Genomic DNA, 25,936 nt, shown 5'->3' with positions numbered 1-25,936 from the left:
TCTAGCATCGGTGAACCTGTTATTCCCCTAAACTCATCCACTTCTTTCCGGGATATATTCCGAGTTTAAGGTTTCTCAGCGGACCCCTCTGCTTTCACGCTAGCTCCGAGGAACCTGCTACTCTTCCGATGTGACCCTTACTAGGTTACGCCACTATGGGAATTTTGCCAATGAACCCCGTTACTGTCATTTATTCACACATGTATTCAGAAAACCCTAGTTAGTGCTTCCCGGTTATCCTAACCTGCACCTAACTTTCCTCGAACCTGTGACCTCAGGACAATGGATTCTATTCACCACTTGCCCTTTCAATTCCCCGGGGAGTTCGGACAACAAGAAACAAGACAGTTGACAATTGCATGGATTAGTACATATAACAATATAAGAACAAGAATAATAATAATACAAAAATTCATGAGTTTCAGCAGCGTATTCACAAGAGAGTGATCAGTTCCCTCAGAACAGCCGCTCTTTTTGCAGCACTAATATAATAGCAGCTTCCGACTTATCTAGTCCAACTAATCCCTGCCTTGCTCTCAACTAGTCCCTAACCATCCTCTAGCTACCAGAAAACTGATAGAGCGCGCGAGGCCACCCGACCAACAGTTTTCGCCGTTTTCCGGCTTCAGGGCCCATATACTTTTCAAACCACCATATACATCGATCAGGTGACTTCACGAGCTCTATCAAGTTGGTGTGTGTGTGTTCCCTGCTACCAATTTTCGGTGCACCCGACTTACCATCCACCGATGCGGGTGCCTAATGACCACAATGAATCAGGGAGCTAGCTGTAAAGGAAAGGCAGCAAAATACAAACCCAACCAATAACCTTCAAATACTGTTTAAATGACCACGGACAACTGGAAGTTTTAAAAAATGTTTATCTAAAGTTCAATGTTTTCTTGCATGAAGTACAGTAAAATAAGGCAATCAATAACCAAGATAACGTAAATCACATAGGCAGAAAGAAATAATGACAGAGTAATCATCAACTGTACTAATAAATTGTAACAAGAAAAATACTATATAAGTCAGTATTATCTAGACAGGGATAGACTAAGTGTGTGTGACTATAGAAGAGCTTATAATGAATAACACGCTTCACTTAAGGTGAAGGGGCCTTTGAACAACCTAGGCAACGAAGTTCTAGACCATATCAGAAAATGACACACTGCTATGCAAAATATAATTTCTAACAAATGAGAAGCCATAGGAATAACTTTGCAAAATTATAAATGACAGTTCAATAGTTGCGGAAAGGCATGGAAATATAACATATGCAATGTTGAACTTTATTTTAGCAAAAGTTAGAAATTCAGAAGGTGCAAGAATTTCGAGAGGTTCAGAGTAATATTTACCTAGAAAAAGGTGTGGAAACCAAACCCTGGCCACGGGTCAGTTAAGGACAGGAAACCCTCAAGGAAGGATACCCTTCAAAGGACAGCAGGTGCAGAATGGACACCCAGGATAGGACAGGATACCCTCGGAATAGGAATCAGGACAGGACCCTCAGGGCAGGACAGCAAACCCTCAGGACAGGACCCTTTTCAGGACAGGACCGGAACCCACAGTTCGGAAGCAACGCCTGCGCTCCACCCGCTCTGCAGCTATCGATCAAGACCCCGATTGGGTCAGCGAACTCCCAGCTAAGTGCCTTGCCAGCACTTTAAGGTTCAGTAGAACCTTAGTCTATGGTCAAATTCGGACAGAGTGCTCCGCAGCGCTCTGTATCTTCAGTCACCTATTGAGTGCGTTGGGTCAGTGACAGGTCAGCTAAACCAGACAAGTCGGACGGTTCACTAGGTGAACCCAGGGTAGATATACAGTTTGGGGACAGTGTACCACCCCCCAATGTTGCAAAGTGTCAGAATCCCTCAATTTCAATTGGTCCTAAGGTAGGGTTTGGGTAACACACCAATCACAATACGCGAATTGAAGCCTTCATTAACATATTTGGGTACCGCCTAGCAGATTTGGGGTTCCCATGAGCTAACAGTAGCGCAACATTACATTGTATCACATAAGGAGCCACATTCGCTGTTCTCGCAGGGCAGAGGTGACTTTCTCAGGAGCATCTCGCCCATCACTGCCAGCTGGCTATGTTCCATCAGCCAAGGTCCCTCGTGCTGCCGAATGTCGCACAGGCGCAGAAGGGACCTCCAATATGGCTCTCCTCTCACTCAGACCCCCATTTCCCGCGGTACATGAAAAGTAAGCGAAAACAAATTAATACATAATAATGTCATTAGGAAAACACATCACAGGGTTTGTACTTTTAACTCATCATCAAGAAATAAACTTATGCAATTAAATGTTAGCTACATTGAGACGGACACAAGAGCAGTGGCACGAGCTGTACCACATGATAAGCACAGCTATGAATTACGCATGCGCATAACTTTCCCTCCACTTCTGCAGACGCGTCAGGACACGTGAGTGTGGCTGACGCATGCGCAGTAACTAAAATACAAGCGGCGGCCATTTTAGAGGACACAGATTAAATTCATTAGAAATACACATAGGCAAGCGTCTTAAACTTTTACTCAAACTTAATATAAATGTTAGTAAGACGTACATTTATTACCTTGTTATACATAAACGAGGTTCTTGATTTCGGCAAGCCGCAAAATATGCGAAGCTTTGCTTCATCATACTTACGTGCTTTTTCACATACATTACTTTTGATTGAGCACATTGAGCATCAGCACTGATGTTGAGGTCCTGAAGAAGGCCGCAACACCTCCATTGGCGTAAATGGTAATTAGAGTTTTTTCCGACACGAGTTAGCATGCTGGCTGGTAGTGGTAGCTCCTGGGGAGGGAATTATCACTCCCATTACCCAAGACCTGCCGCTACTAAACTCCTGTTATCTTGAAATGCCAGGATCCAGCAGATTTTTTGATTTTTGTATTTATTTTTGCAGTTTTATATAGCACGAAAGGTGGAGCGTTTTACATGAGCACCAATTATTACACAAGTTCAGATTTGGTTTTTTTTGCTGTTTTTTTAGGCACTGGGAGATTAAGTGATGTGCCCAGAATCACTGGATGGTGAGATTCAAACTGGTTCCCCAATTTCCAAAGTCGGCAAGTCTGGTAGTAACGCCACATCCTCTTCCCTATGCAGATGCAACATTAAAAAGCAAAAAGTAATACAGAGCAAGTCGTGCTCATGCGTATTTGTTTAGTATTAGCGTTGCGCATCGTTTACGTAAAAAGTGGCTTTTTTCAGCAGTTGCTTTTTCAAGTAGTTTTCAAGAATATCAGCAGAGGGTGCTGTTTCACTAAAGCAAATCGTGCTGATTTTAACACTGCAAACGTGCAAATTAAAAAAATAGGCACAATAATTCAATTTTAGAGCTCAAGGATTGCAAAACCTTTAAAATTAAAAGCGTGAGCTGTGTTGCGGAATAAAAATATATATGTGAGAAGTATTTCTTTAAAGGAAAAGACAGGTCCAGTGTGTTTCTGAGCATTTTCTACTTCAGAATCCTAATATGTGTAGCTTGCACTTGCCTGATTCCTTCGTGGTCTTATGGAAGGTGCTTAACAAATGGTCCATCTAGAAAACAGATTTGCAGCCAGAAGTTGGACTGTAAGTCCTTCCTTAGTTGTTTGGTCCACCTATCTGACCAGCACGTCCCACCTTAATGTGTTTGGTATAGAATTAATTTACGTGCTTCATCATTACATTGACTCCAAGGGCCTGCTTCACAATGGTAACTTACACGTTCAAGTAATTGACACTTTTGAGTACGTTTACTACTTTTTGCTTAACCACAAAATCCAAGTGTAAATTACTACTAAACAACAGTAGTAAGTTCCCCACCACCACACATGGCCAAATTTTGCTACTGCAACGCCCTCCCTTGGAACATAATGAAAGAAGAGAATTACAATAAAACTCGATAGAAAATAATCTTAAATTAAGTGAAATTAATTAAAATAGTTAAAAAAATATAAAGAAATATATTTAATGAAAAAAATGTAAAAATAGAGCTTATTTATTAACTATAAAATATTTTAATACCCTCTTGAATTAAAAAATGTTCTACATCATATTAATATTTATTAATTCATAATAATGTTTTTTTCTTTAGGTGAACAGGTATTTTATAAATTAAACATCAGAAAAATAATTTTAATTTAATATATTTCTATTTATTAAAGTTTTAATTGAAAGTTAAGTTAATAGTGATTCAGCATAACACCACGTATTACAGTGGCCGTCTCCTGGGAGGGTTTGAAGCCCGAAAAGGAAGGACTAATTAAGCATGCTGCTCAACCAAAAGCATACATTTATGAAGGGCACAAACAGGAACAAATGGAAAAAATGGGAGATGCTTCAAGCCATAGTCTAAATTTTGCGGTACAAAAGGGGGTGGTGATGGACGGAGCATCTGAACCAATCAAACACTCACACCCAGTCAAAAGATCTGGGTTTAATCCATCACCGTTCTTTAGCCCACTCTGCCACCCCAGTTCAGACATGGCCATATGCAAATCAGTCTGACCCTGTGCCTTATGGGAACAGTCCTGCCTGAACTGCCAAGCCATGCCTTCCCTGGACCGGAAACAAGCTTCCTAGGACCAATTTCTGGCATTTCAGCTGACTTCAGCCAGGCTTGCTCGAAACCAGTGGCAAAGTGAGTAAGGGACTCATGTCTGAGCATACCATGCCAATTTATGGCGAACAAAGCGGTACAAAAGGGGGTGGTGATGGACGGAGCATCTGAACCAATCAAACACTCACACCCAGTCAAAAGATCTGGGTTTAATCCATCACCGTTCTTTATCCCACTCTGCCACCCCAGTTCAGACATGGCATTTGCAAATCAGTCTGACCCTGTGCCTCATGGGAACAGTCCAGCCCGAACTGCCAAGCCATGCCTTCCCTGGACCGGAAACAAGCTTCCTAGGACCGGTCTCTGGCATTTCAGCCGTCTTCAGCCAGGCTTGCTCGAATCCAGTGGCAAAGTGAGCAAGGGACTCACGTCTGAGCATGCCCTGCCAACTTATGGCGAACAAAGCGGTACAAAAGGGGGTGGTGATGGACAGAGCATCTGAACCAATCAAACACTCACACCCAGTCAAAAGATCTGGGTTTAATCCATCACCGTTCTTTAGCCCACTCTGCCACCCCAGTTCAGACATAGCCATATGCAAATCAATCTGACCCTGTGCCTCATGGGAACAGTCCAGCCCAAATTGCCAAACCATGCCTTCCGTGGACCGGAAACAAGCTTCCTAGGACCGGTTTCTGGCATTTCAGCCGTCTTCAGCCAGGCTTGCTCGAATCCAGTTGCAAAGTGAGCAAGGGACTCACGTCTGAGCATACCCTGTCAACTTATGGCGAACAAAGCGGTACAAAAGGGGGTGGTGATGGACGGAGCATCTGAACCAATCAAACACTCACACCCAGTCAAAAGATCTGGGTTTAATTCATCACCGTTCTTTAGCCCACTCTGCCACCCCAGTTCAGACATGGCCATATGCAAATCATTCTGACCCTGTGCCTTATGGGAACAGTCCAGTCCGAACTGCCAAGCCATGCCTTCCCTGGACCGGAAACAAGTTTCCTAGGACCGGTTTCTGGCATTTCAGCAGTATGACATTGTTCTGCATTCTGTCCATCAACTGTTGTTTTTGCATTTGTCACCCCGAGTGGGATGGGTATGCTCAGACGTGAGTCCCATGCTCTCCACACCACTGGAGTCAAGCTATCCTGCCTGAAGACGGCTGATAGCCAGAAACCGGTCCTAGGATGCTTGATTCCGGTCCAGGAAAGACATGGCTTGGCAGTTCGGGCTGGACTGTTCCCACGAGGCACAGGGTCAAGGCTGATTTGCATATGGCCATGTCTGAACTGGGTTGGTGTGGAGTGCAAAAAAACTGTGGATTTAGGCCCAGATCTCTGTACTGGGGTGAATGTATGACATTGTTCTGCATTCTGTCCATCAACTGTTGTTTTTGGATTTGTCACCCCGAGTGGGATGGGTATGCTCAGACGTGAGTCCCATGCTCTCCACACCACTGGAGTCAAGCTATCCTGGCTGAAGACGGCTGATAGCCAGAAACCGGTCCTAGGAAGCTTGATTCCGGTCCAGGAAAGACATGGCTTGGCAATTCGGGCTGGACTGTTCCCTTGAGGCACAGGGTCAAAGCTTATTTGCATATGGCCATGTCTGAACTGGGGTGGTGTGGAGTGCACAAAAACGATGGATTTAGGCCCAGATCTCTGTACTGGGGTGAATGTATGACATTGTTCTGCATTCTGTCCATCAACTGTTGTTTTTGGATTTGTCACCCCGAGTGGGATGGGTATGCTCAGACGTGAGTCCCATGCTCTCCACACCACTGGAGTCAAGCTATCCTGGCTGAAGACCGCTGATAGCCATAAACCGGTCCTGGGATGCTTGATTCCGGTCCAGGAAAGCTATGGCTTGGCAGTTCGGGCTGGACTGTTCCCATTAGGCACATGGTCAAGGCTGATTTGCATATGGCCATGTCTGAATTGGGGTGGTGTGGAGTGCAAAAAAACGATGGATTTAGGCCCAGATCTCTGTACTGGGGTGAATGTATGACATTGTTCTGCATTCTGTCCATCAACTGTTGTTTTTGCATTTGTCACCCCGAGTGGGATGGGTATGCTCAGACGTGAGCCCCATGCTCTCCACACCACTGGAGTCAAGCTATCCTGGCTGAAGACGGCTGGTAGCCAGAAACGGGTCCTAGGATGCTTGATTCCGGTCCAGGAAAGACATGGCTTGGCAGTTCGGGCTGGACTGTTCTCATAAGGCACAGGGTCAAGGCTGATTTGCATATGGCCATGTCTGAACTGGGGTGGTGTGGAGTGCAAAAAAACGATGGATTTAGGCCCAGATCTCTGTACTGGGGTGAATGTATGACATTGGTCTGCATTCTGTCCATCAACTGTTGTTTTTGCATTCGTCACCCCGAGTGGGACGGGTATGCTCAGACGTGAGCCCCATGCTCTCCACACCACTGGAGTCAAGCTATCCTGGCTGAAGACGGCTGATAGCCAGAAACCAGTCCTAGGATGCTTGATTCCGGTCCAGGAAAGACATGGCTTGGCAGTTCGGGCTGGACTGTTCCCATGAGGCACAGGGTCAAAGCTTATTTGCATATGACCATGTCTGAACTGGGGTGGTGTGGAGTGCAAAAAAACAATGGATTTAGGCCCAGATCTCTGTACTGGGGTGAATGTATGACATTGTTCTGCATTCTGTCCATCAACTGTTGTTTTTGCATTTGTCACCCCGAGTGGGATGGGTATGCTCAGACGTGAGTCCCATGCTCTCCACACCACTGGAGTCAAGCTATCCTGGCTGAAGACGGCTGATAGCCAGAAACCGGTACTAGGATGCTTGATTCCGGTCCAGGAAAGACATGGCTTGGCAGTTCGGGCTGGACTGTTCCCATGAGGCACAGGGTCAAGGCTGATTTGCATATGGCCATGTCTGAACTAGCGTGGTATGGAGTGTAAAAAAACGATGGATTTAGGCCCAGATCTCTGTATTGGGGTGAATGTATGACATTGTTCTGCATTCTGTCCATCAACTGTTGTTTTTGCATTTGTCACCCCGAGTGGGATGGGTATGCTCAGATGTGAGTCCCATGCTCTCCACTCCACTGGAGTCAAGCTATCCTGGCTGAAGACGGCTGATAGCCAGAAACCGGTCCTGGGATGCTTGATTCCGGTCCAGGAAAGCTATGGCTTGGCAGTTCGGGCTGGACTGTTCCCATTAGGCACGGGGTCAAGGCTGATTTGCATATGGCCATGTCTGAATTGGGTTGGTGTGGAGTGCAAATAAACGATGGATTTAGGCCCAGATCTCTGTACTGGGGTGAATGTATGACATTGTTCTGTATTCTGTCCATCAACTGTTGTTTTTGCATTTGGCACCCCGAGTGGGATGGGTATGCTCAGACGTGAGCCCCATGCTCTCCACACCACTGGAGTCAAGCTATCCTGGCTGAAGACGGCTGATAGCCAGAAACCGGTCCTAGGATGCTTGATTCCGGTCCAGGAAAGACATGGCTTGGCAGTTCGGACTGGACTGTTCCCATGAGGCACAGAGTCAAGGCTGATTTGCATATGGCCATGTCTGAACTGGGGTGGTGTGGAGTGCAAAAAAACGATGGATTTAGGCCCAGATCTCTGTACTGGGGTGAATGTATGACATTGTTCTGCATTCTGTCCATCAACTGTTGTTTTTGCATTTGTCACCCCGAGTGGGATGGGTATGCCCAGACGTGAGTCCCATGCTCTCCACACCACTGGAGTCAAGCTATCCTGGCTGAAGACGGCTGATAGCCAGAAACCGGTCCTAGGATGCTTGATTCCGGTCTAGGAAAGACATGGCTTGGCAGTTCGGGCTGGACTGTTCCCATGCGGCACAGGGTCAAGGCTGATTTGCATATGGCCATGTCTGAACTGGGGTGGTGTGGAGTGCGAAAAAACGATGGATTTAGGCCCAGATCTCTGTACTAGGGTGAATGTATGACATTGTTCTGCATTCTGTCCATCAACTGTTGTTTTTGCATTTGTCACCCCGAGTGGGATGGGTATGCTCAGACGTGAGCCCCCTGCTCTCCACACCACTGGAGTCATGCTATCCTGGCTAAAGACGGCTGATAGCCAGAAACCGGTCCTAGGATGCTTGATTCCGGTCCAGGAAAGACATGGCTTGGCAGTTCGGGCTGGACTGTTCCCATGAGGCACAGGGTCAAGGCTGATTTGCATATGGCCATGTCTGAACTGGGGTGGTGTGGAGTGCAAAAAACGATGGATTTAGGCCCAGATCTCTGTACTGGGGTGAATGTATGACATTGTTCTGCATTCTGTCCATCAACTGTTGTTTTTCCATTTGTCACCCCGAGTGGGATGGGTATGCTCAGACGTGAGTCCCATGCTCTCCACACCACTGGAGTCAAGCTATCCTGGCTGAAGACGGCTGATAGCAGAAACCGGTCCTAGGATGCTTGATTCCGGTCCAGGAAAGACATGGCTTGGCAGTTCAGGCTGGACTGTTCCCATGAGGCACAGGGTCAAGGCTGATTTGCATATGGCCATGTCTGAACTGGGTGGTGTGGAGTGCAAAAAAACGATGGATTTAGGCCCAGATCTCTGTACTGGGGTGAATGTATGACATTGTTCTGCATTCTGTCCATCAACTGTTGTTTTTGCATTTGTCACCCCGAGTGGGATGGGTATGCTCAGACGTGAGCCCCATGCTCTCCACACCACTGGAGTGAAGCTATCCTGGCTGAAGACGGCTGATAGCCAGAAACCGGTCCTAGGATGCTTGATTCCGGTCCAGGAAAGACATGGCTTGGCAGTTCGGGCTGGACTGTTCCCATGAGGCACAGGGTCAAGGCTGATTTGCATATGGCCATGTCTGAACTGGGGTGGTGTGGAGTGCAAAACACTGATGGATTTAGGCCCAGATCTCTGTACTGTGGTGAATGTAAGACATTGTTCTGCATTCTGTCCATCAACTGTTGTTTTTGCATTTGTCACCCCGAGTGGGATGGGTATGCTCAGACGTGAGTCGATAGCCAGAAACCGGTACTAGGATGCTTGATTCCGGTCCAAGAAAGACATGGCTTGGCAGTTCGGGCTGGACTCTTCCCATGAGGCACAGGGTCAAGGCTGATTTGCATATGGCCATGTCTGAACTGGGGTGGTGTGGAGTGCAAAAAAACGATGAATTTAGGCCCAGATCCCTCTACTGGGGTGAATGTATGACATTGTTCTGCATTCTGTCCATCAACTGTTGTTTTTGCATTTGTCACCCCGAGTGGGATGGGTATGCTCAGACGTGAGTCCCATGCTCTCCACACCACTGGAGTCAAGCTATCCTGGCTGAAGACGGCTGATAGCCAGAAATCGGTCCTAGGATGCTTGATTCCGGTCCAGGAAAGACATGGCTTGGCAGTTCGGGCTGGACTGTTCCCATGAGGCACAGGGTCAAGGCTGATTTGCATATGGCCATGTCTGAACTGGGGTGGTGTGGAGTGCAAAAAAACTATGGATTTAGGCCCAGATCTCTGTACTGGGGTGAATGTATGACATTGTTCTGCATTCTGGCCATCAACTGTTGTTTTTGCAATAGTCTAAATTACAGCACGACTTGCAGAGCAGCTCATGCTCTGCCCAGGCTCGATCTAAACAGTGAAGTATCTGTATCCCCTATAGGTATCAACATGTTTCTGCCATATCTTTGAGCCAATTCATGGGTTCTGGGAAATTCTTCAGGACCAATACTGAATTTCACTCTGTGGTACACCTAATAAGCAAAAATACAAACTTGTGGTTATGATGGTGGCAATTCACATGATACAGAAAGAGGCCCACAAAGTACTGTTTGTGGAATTCCACCCTTGTTCTAAATTAAAAGGAATAAATGAATATAGATTATTCTGGCAAAATAGGTGTACCACAGAGTGACTTTGAGAATAAAACTCAAATTTAGCCTACCAAGAGGTTGTTTTAATTCACTTCACAAATATTAAGTTAGCACTCTGTTACTCTCACCCGTAACTATCTCTCATCAAGGTTGAGATACATTGCAAACAAATATCCCAAGAGCTCCTCTCTCTTGTAGAGAGTTGTAGCCCACACTAGGTACCTTTGGCCGTGGTGTGAGGAGGTACCGTATGAGGAAGCATGCCACCTACGGGAGGGTGAGGGTTCTGTCCTAGTTAAAGAATTCTTTCACATTCATATCTTTCTTTTTCTCTTCTTTTTTGACCCGATGTACCTATTTGTGGTTCACTACTACATCTATTGCTATATCCATACCATCCTTATCTCTGTTGTGGTTTCAGAGGCCTCCCACATAAAGTCTTACGAGAGTCTCTCCCAGCAGTCTGCAGCACCGATAATAGGCTCAGTATTTTGGAAAGTGCTTCCAATGCTCCTTCACATAAGTATTGTCAACTGATGCCAACATGGATGCCATTATGATCTCAGGATGATTGGAGGGCCAGCAGAGAGCTGCAAGTGTAGTACTGATAGGACTTCTTGCCAGCCATGCTCCCTTTTAACGGAAATTCTTATTTCAGCTTAGAACCCGTGTAGGAAATAGAGGGTGTAGATTTATGGTTCCAGTATCTGCATCCCAATAGTATAAGTGCTCTAGATTCTTTGTTGCCTCTGGGTCAGTTTCAGGAGCATGTGCAGTAAAAATCTTTTTGCACGATCTAGTTGTTTGGGAAATATTGGAGGTATTGAAATCCCATGATCTCACAGAGTGTTGCCACATAGGAAGAACTATTTTAAACATGTGTAAAGGGAAAATGAGATTGTAACACGTGTACTAACTTGCAGAATGGGATCAGCTGGTTGTTCATCAAAAACATGGATCCCTAAATGATGGTTTTGATTTGGGCACTTACCCACGTGTTTTTGCCAGCCATGGTCACTGCTCCAGCCACAAAAACAATTACCTTGTTGCCATTTAATGTCAGCCAGTCGTATTGCATTCATTCATCCATTGTAGGCTGATATGGCTGCAAATTGAATCATGATCCCCATCTAACGTGGGTATAAAAAGCAAGTGTAAAAGGGTGCACGGTCTGCAGGATCCAGAGTAAAAAGGACATGCATTTGTATTTTCCCTCTCATGGGGACTGAATTGGTGACAACGCGGGCATTGACTAAGCAGGTGAGCACTATTATGAGCAGTTCCATCGCCATTCTGTGTGGATAAGCACCTTGAGTGTGTGGTCAAGCGTTGCTAGTCAGTCAGAAGCTGCACCTTCCCAATCTTTAATATTGAGGAGAAGCGTGGGAAGCCTTCAAAGCTTGGTGGCATGTCTTTAGGTATCGTCTTTGCCACCTTCATTATAGAGAGATGGGCTAACTCTGCCGAGTGGAAGAGCCAGTGGAAAAGCAAAGAGAAGTGACTAGGTTTGATAAAGTCAAGCTCTGAAAAAACCGTAAAATAGGAGTTAGAGGAGTTTTTAATCTTGACACTGTAGAATACTTGTTTATCAGTCTCTGTTGAAAGTGTAAACTTAGTAGGCCCCTTTACCCTCTAGGTAGTAGAAATGTCTTCCAGCTTTTCTAGGGCATGAGCCTAACTTTTGTGTTGGATTAGTGCATGCAACACAGAGCAAAACATGTCTGGGTCTAATCGCAGGTGATGCAAAGGCACCATCTGTGATGCCATTCATACAACGTGTTCTTTGTCTTTTATTTCAAACTCATAAAGACCCACACCCAGAGCCAAGACTTTTCGAATATGTTTATTCTGTGGCTTAACCAGAGCCTCTCTGGTAATGAGTGAACAGAGCCAGCTTAACTTTGTATACTGTAACTACAGTGGCATTTGCCAATCTTACTCTTGCTGCACATTCAGAGCCACGACTGGCACATGTTTCTCCCCAGTAGTTCCACATTTACCCTCTTAATTGAGAAGAGCAGTTCGAGGGTATTTCATTCTGGGTGGCCTAAAATGATAATCAGCAGACCTTAAAACCATCAGGACTCAGTGACTGATGCCATTGTCTGTACAGGAAACGTGTTGTTATTTCATTTTCATGCCAGGGCAGCTGGCTGGTGTAAGGTGAGACTGTGCATCCTTATTAAACCAACAGGGAAAGCTCCATGACAACTTAATTAAACTTTATTACATTAGTCAGAACATTGCTTCGCAAAGGTAATGTGAAACACGATGCGCGATGTGCACAGCAAGCAACAATTCTCTGATGAAACTGCACGTTTTCATCTATGTTGTTTGCATACAGAATTTGGATCAAGCTCAGGAGCACATTATCAGTAGGAGCAGAATCTTTTCAGCAAAAGGAAATTAAATGGGCTACATTTAAAAATGCATACTCTTTTTTACTTATTTAAATGTTGCTCTTTTTTCACTTATGAACATGCTCTAAATACACAGGAACTACGGTTAAACCGTACTTTATTCTTCAGCATACACTCCACACTAAGGGGCCCATTATGATATCGGGCGGATTGCCCCCGCCAGGCTGGCGGTGTCCACCGCCAGCCTGGCGGGGACAATCCGGCCGACATCCGCATTCGAATTGGACCTCGGCGGACGGAAAGACCACCCGCCGCTTTTCCGCCCCGGTCGCCTTGCGGCCGGGGCGGAAAAGGAATAATATGGTGGCGGTGTCTATCAGACACCGCCAGCCATATTACGATGGGCAATAGTGAATGCCTTTCGCCGCCGAAAGGCATGCAGAGAATCCCTGCGGGGGCCTGTTGCGGGCCCCCAGGGACTCCATGGGGTGGGGGGTGCACATGGGGGGTACCTATGGCCAGCATGCTTTCCTGCCATTGTGGCGGGAGGTGCTGAGTGCACCGCCCGCAACAATGGTAGGAATGCAGGATGCGCCCGCCCCTGTGGCTGGCGCATCCTAATGCTGCCGACTGGACCCCGCCCTTATGGCGGGCGGTCCCTAGTACCGCGAGGATGGGGGGCAGGCAAAGTCTGCCAGCCATCCTAATGGGGCCCTTAACATCACATCATACTATTAATTGATCACACACTGACACATCCCTGCCTACTGAGCAGTTCCTATCTAGATCCGCCAGAACCAGGAGGGTCCTAGGGTGTATAGTCTCAATATGATACATCTCCCACTTGGTTAAACAAAAAGCGCCAAACCGCATTGAAAATCCCATCTCTTCCATTAGTAGGCGAGATGCTCGCACTTGTTTGCTGGCTCTGGTGATACAAGATGATCGGTGCTCAGGTGATTGAGCCGGACCAGGGTCACACCACACATGGTTTCAAAACAGGGGCAAATGTTACGGTAGGTGTTTAAAATGTATTCTGCCCCGAGTGATAGCCTGCAATATACTTTGCGCTCCCTTCTGCCACCATTGAGAGGATGTGCTGTTCAGATTGCCTTTGTCGCATCAAGAGGGACTTGCACCCTCTGCATGCAACACCCCCATCCAAACAGCGATAGTTAAGAGCTTCACTTGTCCTAGACAGTGAGTGGGTTTCTGGTTTTTGTATCTGTTTGTCCCTGCCATTGCCGTCTAAATATTGGTCTGTGTTCAGGGTGCAGCGCAACATCTTTGCCAGTGACCTCACCAGCGATTTCTTGGCTGGCATTTTTAATATGCTCCTCTGGGCCTTCAACTTCTTCTGTGGCCGTGTATGGGCTGGAGCAGGACTTTGACTCCACATATGCACGTCACAGACTGCTTTGCATCGATTTCAAGCACACATGGCATGCACAAACAGTTTGCTGAATCATTCCAAACTCTCAGGGAGAACAGCCTAATTTTCTTCTGGTCATGTAACCCCTACTCATCGCAAGATGTAGCGTCTTCCCAGCCTTGGAGTATGCAGATGACATACGCCACACTGGAGCTGCCGTCAAACCTCACTTTCTTCTTCAGCATACACTCCACACTGAATATGACATCATACATTATGTTGGCCACACCCTGACACCTTCTTGCCTATTACCCAGTTCGGTAAACGTCGTTTACAACGCGGTGTTTACACCACACGACCTTTACCACGCTGCCATTACAACGCAAGTCATTACTACGACTTGCGCTGGATGGCGCTCTTGGTTAAGGAATATTGTGATTTTCTATTCCAACACCTTCCCTACTGTTACGTGGGCTGGAGTTGGAATAGAAAATTATAATAATCCTCAATCCGCGCCCTCCAACGCAAGTCGTTGTAACGACTTGCGTTGTAAAATCCGCGATGTAATGTACCGCGATCAAAATGATCGCGTTGTACTATCATACATCCCAAAGTTCCTGTATAGAGTCCCCCCGGAACCATGAGGGTCCTAGTACATATAGACTCAATATGCTACTATGATGCTTACGATGTCTTACTGTTACTAGCCTTAACCGTAACTATGATTCTGACTCTAATTCTAACCATAAATACCCTTACCCTAGCTATAACCCTAACATTTACGTACAGACCAACCTAAACCCTGACCCTAGCCCTAATGCAATCAATAACCATAACTCTCTCTAGTTCTAACTGTAAATCTAACCTTGATACTAACCCTGGCACTGACTATAATAATTCTACCCTGTGCGCCCCATCCCAATCCCAATACTGACCTAGACTGTGACAGTAACTTTACAGCCTTACCATAAACTGCGATCCTACCCCTACACCTAAACCTAATCCCTAACGCGGAGCACTTTTCAATATTTTACACAGTGTATGTTTTGATGTGTGTGAAAAGTGATAAAATGAATTTTTTATGATTTACCTCACCCCTATTCGCATGTGCAATTCTTCACCCTGACATATCAACTGGGCTGAGTCCTGATGCACTGAGCCCAATGTTGTATGCATTACTCAAGGAAGACCTGTTAAATTTCTGTGGTGTCTATGAACACTGTGAGATGACTTGATGCCATGGGCGTGGTGTGTTTGATGGTTGGCCCTGGTGTATGGGATGTGAGAGGCTTTTTTGGGACATACCACTACAAGAGACATTTGAATTGGGCACTTGAATAGGAATATTGCACAGAGAAGACTCCTCTACTGTGGCTGACCGGTGCAGAAGAACTTGAAATTGTTACTTGCCTGATAGAAACTCAGTGAACAGTATGAAATTAGACTTCCTTTGCCTGCCATTCTTGAGGCTGGTGGGGCTGCAGAAGGTTCTCAGAACTGAAGAAGCTCATGTCTACCATAAAGAATTTCAGTGGACCAATCAGAGTTATACATTTTCCTGTGGACTTGAAAACAGAGTTGTAGGAAGGCATTCAGACTGCAGTCTCAGGAACCTGCATGGGAAATTAGATTTTTCTAAATGAAAGTAGCAGTCTACCAGAACTTGCTCAAAAGGTTGAAATATTTTCACTCTTGGGGGCTCGGGAGAGCCTTCATTGCCATACAGAGTTAAAAATATAAAAGCAAAGTAGTCACATTTTGCAGTTTACTTGTTCAGAGCTTTTTTGTCAGGGAGATTGATGCAACCAATGTTTCTAAACTCATGGAGCCTTTTCGAATTACAGAGTTTAGACTTGCCGTGTTGAACATTGTCGACCTCCAGAAAGTTAAAAACTTTCATCTGGATTCCACCACACAACAGCTTTTACTCGACAACAGTCACAAGAGGGTTGGCCACAAAATATCACATAGGGGTTTGTCTCTTAGCATTGTATCTCAGTTTTCCTATGAGGCAGTTTTTGCTTTCTTTATAACATGGTATCCCTTCATCCTATTTTCACATTTTTTGTTATATTTGTCTTATACAGTTGTCATCTTACTAAGTTGTTTTTAACCTTTTACATACGTTTTTTCTTAACTGTATTTATGCTTGGAGTATTTGTTGCACATATATTTTACGCATTTTCTGAGAAAAGCCGAGCTGCTTGTGCCATGCTACGCAGGGCGAGCCAGGTGCTCCTCACTGAAATCAGTTTACCTTTTAGAGGTGTTTGTTTTGGCCTTGCAGCTCCCATGAAGACTGTAACCTTTCTGTCCCATTGTTAAACACTCGTATTCACTACAGAGATCACTGTGTTGAATAGGAGGTATGATCAATTAAAATGTTCACCATTATGAATTCAGAGATGCTGATGGAAAAGCACTGAGAGTACCAGGTACTTTTCAAACACTGTGGAAGGGGCTTTCAGGCCAGTGAAATGTTTGTATCCATAGCGACATTTTCTACTTATCTACAGTGAACCATCAATAAATACCACGGTTGCTATTGAAATTAGCTGGATGGCCTTGTTGTGACACACCACAAAATAGTAAAAAAAACACATTTTCCCGCTGCACTCACAGCAATTACCTCAGTCTGAGCATGGATTAGTAGTTTATTATTGCACACCGATGCAGTCAACCCAGGCAAACAACTGACAATGGGCAAAAAAAACTAGATCTTAAACGATGCTGCTCTTTAAATCAGCTTTTTGAGTCAGAGGATACTCTGCAGTATTACAATTTCTGCACTGTGCAGATGTAATTTGCGGTTGAAGGTAAGAGTATCGCTGTAAACCATACGATAATCCTACAGCTACTGTATTCCTCTGTGTTCGCTTCTTTTTTCATAATTCTCTTGATTCATGTGAAGATAACCTAAAGGAATTTTCACATGTTAATTGTACACACTGCTTGACAATTAGGGGTCAGAAAATCCACCCTAACATATCTGTGTTATCAAGAAAAGTGTTCCTCGTCGCTATTTTTTGTGTCAAACTGGGACTCACAGCATTATTAAGTAACTTGTGAAAAACCTCTTTCTTGTAGACTCTGTGAACCAGATATCCAGGAGTTCCTCTCCCCAAGCTGAGGATGTGGAGGTGAGTCTGTGATTTGTACAGACCTAAAATGGGAAATTACTACTTTTAATTGTAAAGCTGAAAACAGCTATTTTCCTGAAGCAAGATCTGTTACAAGAAACACAGATTGCGTATATTATTGAAATGCAACACCCTGTATAGATTTTCACCAGAGACGTTGGTCAATAGCCTCCAAAAACCACAGAACTTAGCAGCTAAGGCGGTTTAGATTTGGGGAAGATATAACATCTCAGGATCACTGACAGAATATCAAACACAACAATATCGAGATACAGAAATATTGTGTCAGAAATATTGATTACAAAAATATTGCTTCCCTATAATTATAATTGTAAGTACAAAAATAAAGAAAAAACATATTGTTTCACACTATCAGTCAAAAACATACAAAAATATTGTTTTTCACTATATTTATATATAGCTTAAAATTGTAAATCTTAAATATGTTAATATATAATATTAATATAATGTAAATTGAATAAATGTAAATATTTAATACAATATATAAATATATAACTATATAAACATATACACACAAATACATGAGCGTGTATGTTTACTTGTAAATATATATAAAGTAACACTATTATTAAAAATATATATTTTACATTATATTACCTTTTTGGGTGATTGTTTTTAATTTACTACTATAAAAACCTTATACGGCCATACCACCCTGAAAGCACCTGATCTCGTCTGATCTCAGAAGTTAAGCAGGGTCGGGCCTGGTTAGGTGATCAAGGTGCTTCGGGCACCGAAACGTGTCGTGGTGGAGTGGTGGTGAGCTAAATGAATCACTAAACACTATACCTGGGTTTGCCTCGTCTTCTTCTGCTGCCGGACCGCTGCAGGACATCTTTATGCTGAATATATATATATATATATATATATATATATATATATATATATATATATATATATATATTCTTCACTGGAAAAAAAACTAAAGTCACAACAGGGATGTTATAATTAGGATCAGATTTTACTCATGCAACACCATAGAAATTCTGCAGTTATAGTCACCTGAGCTAACTCACGCCCCTGCAATGCATTGCTTATGACCTCACATATTGTTTCATTCATGACATGGTCAATGACATCACTGGTGACATTACTGATGACATCTTCTAGTGAGGGTAAGTATTTTCTAAGAGTGTATGATTGTTAAACATATAAACTATGCTGCTACAAAAGATAAATTAGTATACTAGGTGTACTACTAATGAGTGATACTATGTCCAGCATACAATATGTGAGTGGCTATGCGACTGTTTGTATCCATATGTGAGTGGGTATCTGAGTGGCTGTATGAGTGGGTGTCTGAGTGGCTTCATGGGTGTATAAGTGGGTGAGCGAGTAAGTGGCTGTATTGGTGAGTGAGTGGGTGTGTCAGTGGCAGTAGGAGTGAGTGACTGGCTGTGTCAGTGGCTGTATGGGTGATGAGTGTGTGTGGGAGTGAATGTATAGGTGAGTGAGTGTGTATCTGACTGGCTGTATGAGTGAGTTACTGAGTGTTCAAGTGGTTGTATTGGAGAGTGAATGGCTGTTTGGTTAACTGAGTTGGTGAATGATTAGCTTTATTGGAGAGTGAGTGTCTGTGTGAATGGCTGCATGCGTGAGTGAGCAGATGTGTGAGAGCTTTATGGATGCATTAATGGGTATATAAGTGGTTGTGTGGGTGTGTGAGAGAGTGTGTGAGTGCTTGTATGGATCAGTGAGTGGCTGTGTAGAGAGGCTGTAAGAGTGAGAGAGTGGGTCTGTTAGTCACTGTATAGGTAAATAAGTGGGTGTATAAGTAGCTGTATGGGTCAATGTGTGTCTACGTGACTGACTGTGCAAGTGAGTGGCTAGTTGTATGAGTAGCTATAGGGGTGAGTGAGTGGTTATGTGAGTGGTTGTATGAGTGAGTGAGTGGGTGTGTGAGTGACTTTATGGATCAATGAGTGGTTGTGTGAGTACTTAGATGGGTCTGTGAATAGGTCTGTGAGTGGTTGTGTGGGTGTGTTAGGGGATGTCTGAGAAGTTGTATAGGGTGTGAGTGGGTGTGTGAGTGGTTCTGTGGATGATGTCATCAGTGACTTTGTTCGAAATGCCATCATTGATGCCACTGGCCATGTCATGAATGATGTAATATGTGAGGTCATAAGTAGTGCATTGTGGGGCATAAGTTATAGTTAGCTCAGGTAACTATAATTGCTGAATTTCTATGGTTTTGCCGGAGTGAAATCTGAACCTAATTGTAACGTCCCTGTAACCTTTGGAGTTTTTTTTGTGAATTTTTTAAAGTTTTTTAATTCTATCTACTGACTATAATGTCCCAGTAACCGTTGTTTTTTTAAATTAAATTTATGTGCTTTTAATGTTATTTCCTAACTATAAAGTCATTGTAACCTTTGTTATTTTAAGTGAATTTCTAAGGTATTTTTGATTGTATTGCCTAACTGCAACCAGTAACCTTTGACAGTGTGTTTGAGTGAGTGCATGAGTGTCACAGTAGATATGTGAGTGGGTCTGAGCGTGTCTAAGTGGGTCAGTCCGTGTGTGTCTGAGTGTGTATGTGAGTGGCTGCATAAGTGTCTCACTGGGTGTGTGAGTGGGACCTGAGTGTCTGTCAGAGTGAGTGTGTGAGTGTCTGGGTGAGTGCGTGAGTATCAGAGTATCTGATTGGTTTGCGAGTGTCACTATAAGTGAGTGAGTTAATCAGTCTGTGAGTGAGTGCATGAGTGTCTGAGTGGGTATGTAAGTGGGTGCATGAGTCTCTGAGTGAGTCAGTAAGTGTGTTTTTGAGTCTGTGAGTGAGTACATATGGGTCTCTGAGTGGGTCTGTGAGTGAGTGCTTGAGTCTTTGAGTGGGTCTGTGAGTGAGTGCATGAGTATGAGTAGGTCTGTGAGTGCATGAGTCTGAGTGTGTCTGTGAGTGAGTTGTTGAAAATTAGTACGGTTTGGTGAACATTATCTGCGCCATCTTGCCTCTTCCCCTGATGCCACACTTTTGTCGTGCGCACCCGCCATTTTAAGATGCCCTGTTCAGAGCGAACCCTTTTGCATGCCGCTGGCCCCTGATATAGCCCTTCGCCCTCACTAAGCCTGCACGCTGACCAACCCCCTGCTTGCACCTGCCTTGAATCATAAACCCCTCTTCGGCGCTGCTCTGCCCCAGGCCCTCATCCTGTTCCCAGCGCGACACCTCCCTTCTTCCCTTTCACGATCCCCGGCCCTTAGATGCGAACCCCCCCCTTTTTTCCCCGTGTGCCCGTTTGTCTTCCCCGTTCCCAGGCCGACACCCAGCACTGCCGATACCATTCCTTGCCCCTCCCCGTACAATAGAAAGCTTCCCCCACCAAAGGATCCCCGGGTTGATCAAAGCCCCCACTCCATGAGATCCGATCAAACCCCCCACATTCCGTGAATCGGCGGAATATCCAGCTGCGCGATACTCATCACCTGTTGTGACTAGGGTGGGGACTTCAACTGTAAATGTGTGTGGGAACGGGCCCAAAGGGGAGTTCCGGGAATGTCTTTTCCATACATCAAAGCTTTAACATGAATATGTAATCTGCAATAAAGTCATAAAACAGTGTATAAGAGGCCAGGCCTCAGAAATGTAGCTAGAGCACCTCAGAACGATACCTTCTGCCCGTTTTGTTGTGTTCTCCTCCGGAGAGAATAAAAAACCCTTGTTTCCTGCCTTCCAGTCTCCAGCGCCTGCCTCTTCATTGATTAAATAACTAGAGGGTCACAGAGGCAATACCGCCGGGCAAATACCGATTGTCCCCGACCCGTCCAAGGTTTAACAATTGGCGTCCCAAGCGTGGGGCCCATCAGCGACTCGTGGATCCAGTGGGAGAGGTCCCGACGACAGAGTGAACGACTGCAACGATCGGGAGAGCTCTTGCCCAATAGACCCTCGTCTGGCAGCCGATCATCCGAACTTCACTAGTTCCGAACAGACCTCTCTCGAGTGATCTACGGTCCTGACTGGGAACCATTAGGAGTGCCGTGAGAAATACGAGAAAAAGAGGACGAACGGGCGCTGGATTCGGAAGACAAGAAACTGTCCACATGGTCCGGGTAAGGTCGTGTAATCACGACAAGTTGCGAAATGATTGCTTGATTGTTTGATTGCTTGATTATTTATAAAATACTAGTATTACTCTTTGTTTGACCTATTTGGAGATTCACTGTCTGCACACGGAGAAACAGTAGGCTCCTTCTCTTTTGCAAACGGTGAAGGATAGGTAACGTAACCGTCGCGCCTATCTTTCTCCCCCACTGACTCTATTATTTCTTAACGGTTTTTGGGAGACTCCCCACTCCCTCACTGATTAAACTGGGTTCTTTAACCCCGAACTACTGTTCAACAGATTGTCTTCTGGAGATTCTCTGTCCGCAAACCGGAAACAACAGCTTCCTCTTTGCGGTTAGTGAAAGGGTAGAGGACGCAGACTTTTGCGCCCTACTTACTCTCCCCATTGTCCTTTTTCTATCCTATTTATTTATTTATTAATTGCTTGATTGTTCCGCGCTCTTGGTTACTCTTTTTTTATTTTTTGTTCATGAGGTATTCACTGCCTGCAAACAACGTAGAATAGGAATATTCTGTCTAGTCTTTGCACCTAGTGATAAGATAGGCACTGCTGACTTATTAGTCCCTCGTTACGAGCCGTCATGTCTGTCTTCTCCCCATTGATTGATAATTGGTTCAGCCCGGACCGTGTATTAGAGGTGGACCATATAGCTCCACTAGAAGGCACCCCTAATAAGGACATGTTCATAAACTATGGATTAGTTACCATAGCCTATAATAAATTGTGGCACAGGTATACCAAAGAAAGTCAAGACAAACAGTGGCCACTGGCAGGATCCTTTGACCTTGATAAAATAGAAACGTTAGAAATAGCCCTTCGAAATAATAAGACAACGCCTATTATGCTCGACAGTCTCGGAATGTGGCGCAGAGAGGCTATGCAACGACAGAGAAAAGACGAGGACAAACCAAGTAGAGAAATATACCGACAGGACAACCCCAGGACACCGCTACCCACAAGTTATCCCCCGACACTACGCAAAAGACGACCAGACTTAGGGCCAGACCAATGCGCTTTTTGTAGATATGTCGGACACTTGAAAGCCCAATGCCCGACTCTACTGAGCGTGAGTAAAGGCAAAGGGCCGACAGGAACGACAGATCGGCAGTATGAGAAAAAGCGCGAGACAAAGAAGAACCCGACTTACATAGACAGACCAGATAGAACCACCACATTTGATTATGCCCGATGGCACAGATTTCGCCAGGACAATTTCAGCGGCATGCTCAAGTTCTCCTAGGTCGGGCAACGTCAAGACGGGAACCCAGCCTCGCTTTAAAATTCACAGACGGAAAGAGATAATTATGACCAATAACTGTTTTATATTCGTCTTGGGTCTTTGTATGTCGTACTTGTACTGTCCCCCCGTCTGAGTTTGTGTGTATGTAATGTACGAATCTGCGTCATCCCTCTACACGTGTTTCCGTGTTACTCAACCTCTGTTAAGCAGAAACTTAGCATAAAAGCAACCTGGAAAGAAAGAAATGGTACAACAAAATCCGTAGACCATTGATGAACTTGAACTTTTAATTTAACACAGCAAACAAGAAATAATAACGGTAAACTGTAGAAAATGAAAGTCAAACAGAACATTCGCCCCCCCCCCATTCTGGAACCTTCCAAAGTAGGGCAGGGTTACGGCTACGCCCAACCAGCGACAACCCATATAAGGCGGGCCCCGCTGCCAACTCTTGGTCAGGAAATCTTAACATATGGGGAAGCCGGAGGAGAGGCAGGGGCCAGCGGAGTCCAGCCGCAACGGCCCTAGGTAGTTGCAGGCAATCCCGCCACATGCCTCCTCGGCTCAGCCGCAACGGGCCTGGATAGACTTAAGTAGTCCCGCCACATGTCCAGAGAAGAGCGAGGCACCTCTTCCTTTTCTCCTCCGCAACAGCCGCAGCAACTCTGGGCGGCGGGATGCCCTGTCCATACCTCTGCAGGAATGCGTCCAGGTCGGGCTGGGAGGGAGAGGCGACGCGGACGAGCCTCCCCCCACCTCCACAGATAGGAGGCTTCCCAGCCCCGGCCCAACGCCAAACTCCTCCAGCCAAGCGGCGACGCCAATACTTGCGCAGCACCGAATGTACAATGGTGCCCATATTTTCGGAACACCGAACCTGCAATGACTGCACCGATACTCGTGCCGCGCCGAATGCGCGCCACAGGTGGCCAGACCCCCACAGCACTGAGCACAAGACTTGGGGAACACCGGATGTGGAGAGACCTTCATGCGGGGCGATGAAAAAGAGCAGCACGGAGTGCACCGGGAGAAGGAGACGGCGCGAACGAGTCTCCCTCGCCCCCCCAGGTGGGGGCATCACAGCTGCACCCCAGCCGAACGTCCCGCTTTCACACAACAGGGACCTCTTCCTTTCACTCCGAAGGATCTCTTCCACTCTTGCAAACTCGACGAGAGTGGCCCCTGTAGGGCCTCAAAATGGCGTCTGGGTCCGCTGGAAGGCGGGCCCCGGCCACTAGAGTAACTTTGACCAGCAATATAACTCGGACATTTGCCCACTGGGGCACGAGCCCCCATCTCCGACAGCATCTCCGCAGCCTTGAAGATCCTACAAAAGTCCCCGGCGGAACCTTCGGCCTCTGCAGGTTTCCGGTAAGGGACGGCTGCCTTGACCGCCAACGAAATAAACATGACATTGCCACTCCTTCTGTTAGCATGAATTCTAGAACTGCCGAAAAGGACTCTGGTCCAAACTGCCAGTAATGGGAAACATTTCCCCCTGATGCTGCTTCCGGACTGAGCCGGCCCCGCCCAAAATGGCGCCGGTATCAAGAGGGACTTGCGAACACCTCGTGGTGTTCCTTCGCACTAATATAAACTTGATGTTCTGAGACTTTATATGATCCTTTGTACACTTGGCTAGAAAAGACAAGGAGAGCTCACTCGACGAACAGTATGAAAGGATCCCGTTAAAAATGTTGATTACAAATGTACAATGTATTATATTTCTATAGCTGATGTATAACCTCATCGACGACGCACACATACAGTATGCATATAGGAAATCTGATTGCAACTATTATGATTATGCTTCTAAATTATGAAATAAATGCCCCCGAACCCCCAGCCAATTAATAGACGTTTTAGTTTCCTGCAAATGAATGAACAAAACTTTCCAATGTATTTATTTCCGCAAGACGACACTCCCACTGTACGCGCTTTAACCATTGCCATGTCCGACCAAATACGACTGCACCCTCATCATCCACGTACTGAAATGATTCCGAGAAATAAAGGTTTTCGAAACTATGGACGGGTATTGCATGCTTTATTTTAAAAAAAAATGTGGGATCGGTGGGAAAGTTCTTTTCTGTGCACCCTACTCTGCTCTCTCTTTAAGGTTGAAAGAAGATGGTTGCCCAGCCCTGGAGGACGGATCGGATCGACAACACGACACTCTGCCTTCAAAGTAAGCGACTGACTCATGAACTCTCGCGTGGAGGAAGACCTTGACTTCCAAGGATGGGTAAAACGAACGGTGTAAATAAGGGAATGTAAAAGGAGGGTGAAATGAAATGATGTAAACGTTATAAAGTACAACGTTCCAAGGTATCAGGGAACGGAGCTGACCCAAGAACCGAAGAACCTTAGAACGCCACAGCGTTGAAGGAGGTTTAAGGATCCCGATAGTGAGATACGTCCTTTGACTAGATACCTCGCACTAGGCACCTCTGGTTTCCTTTTCACGTTCCCCGCACACGACCTATATGGACACACTGCCCCCCCCCCCCGACTCCAGAAACCATATCCCCGGGGACTCTGCCCCGAGGAGGGAAGACGAGTAAGAGGTGAGTAAAGGACTCTCGAATACTTGTATTTAAATATGCGCGAATGCTGTTCCCTCCCCTTCCCCCTTTTTTCCTCCCTCTGCAGGTTACATCAGAAATTACAGCCGAGGTGTGGCGAAGATCTGAAGCCTTGCCATGTCTAATACACGAAGCAGACTAGCGCCGCAAGGTGGTGCCTAAGCACGCCTGCACACTACTCACGTATCGAACAAACCCGAAAAATTAGCACGACCTGATAAAAAGTGATCACCCTTAAACCAGACCGGACGAATGAACCCACGTCACGTATGATGCGAAACTATGAGAGAATGTGTGTGTGTGACCGAGGCGCTGACCCAACTGGTCGAAGGACCGAGAATGCGAGAAAGTGCGACAAAATGGTACCTCCTCTCTTCTTTCCTTTTCTCAAAGGCACGTCCCCTCTACCCTGTCTAATACTCAAACTGCATGATTACAAGATCCTAACGCAGACCCGTGAATGTCCTTTACTGTGTAATGCACTAAATAGCCTTTTTTGAATACACTGCCACCCTCTCTGTTGCACGTGTACTATTTAGCCTGCCGTTGCACCCTCTCTCTCTCTCTCTCTCTCTCTCTCTCTCTCTCTCTCTCTCTCTCTCTCTCTCTCTCTCTCTCTCTCCCTCTCTCCCCTTCTATTTTTGCACTCCCACTCTTCCGAGCGATTAGCCCCGAAATTGGCAGACTGCCACCCCTAGCGCACCACCTAATTGGCTTCA

General features: G+C 45.6%; 1 protein-coding gene across 1 annotated transcript in view; it reads left to right on the top strand.

Moving 5' to 3' along the window:
* The window catches only part of ARHGEF28 (Rho guanine nucleotide exchange factor 28), a 1,107,856-nt gene that overhangs the window by 590,581 nt on the left and 491,339 nt on the right, over window positions 1-25,936 (top strand). The window contains exon 8 of the mRNA XM_078675262.1: window positions 17,252-17,304. Coding sequence (XP_078531388.1) covers window positions 17,252-17,304 — 53 coding nt within the window. The remainder of the gene's footprint in view (window positions 1-17,251; window positions 17,305-25,936) is intronic.

The sequence above is a fragment of the Lissotriton helveticus genome, chromosome 2_1 (genome assembly GCF_964261635.1).
Source record: "Lissotriton helveticus chromosome 2_1, aLisHel1.1, whole genome shotgun sequence".
Taxonomy (NCBI): domain Eukaryota; kingdom Metazoa; phylum Chordata; class Amphibia; order Caudata; family Salamandridae; genus Lissotriton; species Lissotriton helveticus.
The sequence above is the reverse complement of the archived record's forward strand: the minus strand, read 5'-3'. Positions and strand labels throughout refer to the sequence as shown.